At 31.7% G+C, this 2,233-nt stretch overlaps 1 protein-coding gene across 1 annotated transcript; it reads right to left on the bottom strand.

Moving 5' to 3' along the window:
* Positions 1 to 852: 852 nt before the first annotated feature.
* On the bottom strand, positions 853 to 1,501 carry LOC113367379 (cuticle protein 16.5-like). Its single transcript, XM_026608991.1, has 2 exons — positions 1,490 to 1,501; positions 853 to 1,422 (listed from the first exon to the last, which is right to left on the bottom strand). The coding sequence occupies exons 1-2, from the start codon at positions 1,499 to 1,501 to the stop codon at positions 853 to 855; spliced, it is 582 nt and encodes a 193-aa protein (XP_026464776.1).
* Between the last annotated feature and the right edge of the window lie 732 nt (positions 1,502 to 2,233).

Below are 2,233 nucleotides of genomic sequence, written 5' to 3'. Positions count from 1 at the left end.
TTATACTAATTTTGATTTTAATGTCAGAATACATTAAAAACAAATTAATAAAAAAATGTTTTAATTCGCATATTAAATGATTTATACAAAAATAATTTTATTGAATATTCCTCTTTCCATCTAACTTTCGCAATTTTTGCACATTCCAAAACGTTTTAATGCTGTTCAAGAATTTTAGTTATCAATTCTCACAGGGTATTATTAAAGTAAGTCCTAAAAAAGTATCTGAACAGACGATTTATAGCTATAATTACAATCCTAATTTTAATGATAAGTAGTGATCAATCTAAGAGCGATGTTGAATGTCATTATTGCTTAAAAATTCAATTATGCCAATGTCACTTTGTTATAAAACTTGACTTTGACTGTGATTTAATGATTGAATAATCTCACAAATATTTTAAAGATTTTAGATCAAGGTAGAGACTTGTTCAATGAAAAATTTAATTTCAAAAGAAAGAAAATATTAAATTACAGTGCATGTTAAAGTTGTTATTTTTTGCACAAATATTGAAACCATATTTTAAATCATACTTATTGTGCATAAATATATTTTACTAAAATGTTTGTATTGAAAGTGTAGCAATTATTAATATCTAGTCATTTCACATAAAACTGCACTTTATGCATTTATTTTAGAAAGGATTTGAAATATTTTATACCACATAAGCAGTAAAAAATTTCACTCCTTCTGAAATGCATCTGGAATTTATTATCCAGCTGATAAAACTGTGTTTAAGTAAAGCATGACATAATAATTATAATAGTTTGTTTGTAAATAGTTAATAATAAAAAAATATTTTTATTGTAAATAATTTATTATTTAAATATTTAATTATTCAAAATAATTATTTACCATGATGGAGCAGAGTATGACAAAGGAGCGTAGGATTTAGCCAAAAGTGGGGCGGAGTAGTGAAGTGGAGCAGCGTAGGAAGCGTGGGAGAGAACTGGTGCGGAATAAGACAATGGAGCTACGGCTTTGGCAAGGAGTGGAGCAGGTGCGGCGTAGTGTGCGGAGTAGGAGAGTGGTGCGGCATATGACTTGGCTACGTATGAAGCAGGAGCAAAGTGAGCTGGTGCTGAGTAGGCCAAGGGAGCGACGGTCTTGGTCACCAATGGAGCAGAGTAGTGTGCAGCAGGAGCGTAGTGAGAGTAACCGTAGTGAGATGGTGCGTAGTGAGATGAGTAAGACAGAGGAGCTACGGTCTTGGTCACCAATGGAGCAGCTGCGTAGCTGTGCAGGGCTGGCGCAGTGTAGGCTGGTGCGGCGTAGGCCAAAGGAGCTACAGTCTTAGCCACTAAAGGAGCGTGGGCAGCGTAGCTGTGTAGGGCAGGTGCGGCGTAGGCAGATGAGTATAATCCTGCGGATCCTAGGTATCCTGCTCTGGCAACTGCCAATAAGGCGGTGAACACAACAAGCTAAAATATACAAAAATATTTGTGATTTAAATTATATTTAATTTATTTCCAAATCGTTAATATATACCTTGAATGCCATTTTGATTTATTGTTTGATTGATAACACACTACCACAAACTGTGAAGAACATCGAAAACGTCGGTCTTATATATGATGCCGATTGCGATATATTTGGTTTTACGCAACTGCACGCAAAAATCGATTTTTGGTAGGGGCAGTAGTATCCAAGTTGACATAATTTGTCATATAAATTATTTTACAGGAAGATTTAATACGCCAATTAAAATTAATATAATGTAAATAGATATGTTCAATGATGTTCCAGTTCACTTTCACAAAATGAATAGCGATAAAATAGATAATTCACTTTTGCCTCGACTGCTATATTTCCAATGACCACCAATTTATCTTAAATTTATATCATTTTTAAAAATGTTTTGAGGTTATTATTAACATTAACCTCTAAATTTTTGAGAAATTGCATTTTATTGCATTGTATTATCAAACGATACAAAATATTTATGAACCTATTAATTATGAATGATACAATTATAAATAATAAATATTATTTATAAAAGATATTTGCGGATAAATGAGAGTTTCGTATTCAAGGAATATATTATAAATTACATTGTATTCACTTTAAGTTTAAAATAGATAAGGTTACCGAATCTCTCCTTTTAAGAGCTTTTAGGTGGAAAATTTACACTTTTTATATAGTTATATTTTTTATATAGTTATATAATTACGTATATTTGCTCGTCCGTCTAATTGTTTCTTTCTTAGCTGGTCCATTATAATTGTTTTGACT

Source organism: Ctenocephalides felis, unplaced genomic scaffold (genome assembly GCF_003426905.1).
Source record: "Ctenocephalides felis isolate EL2017-DRISC unplaced genomic scaffold, ASM342690v1 CF-g0.4_SCAFFOLD_01170, whole genome shotgun sequence".
Lineage (NCBI taxonomy): Eukaryota > Metazoa > Arthropoda > Insecta > Siphonaptera > Pulicidae > Ctenocephalides > Ctenocephalides felis.
Note: the sequence above shows the minus strand (reverse complement) of the source record. Positions and strands in the feature narration are given on the sequence as shown.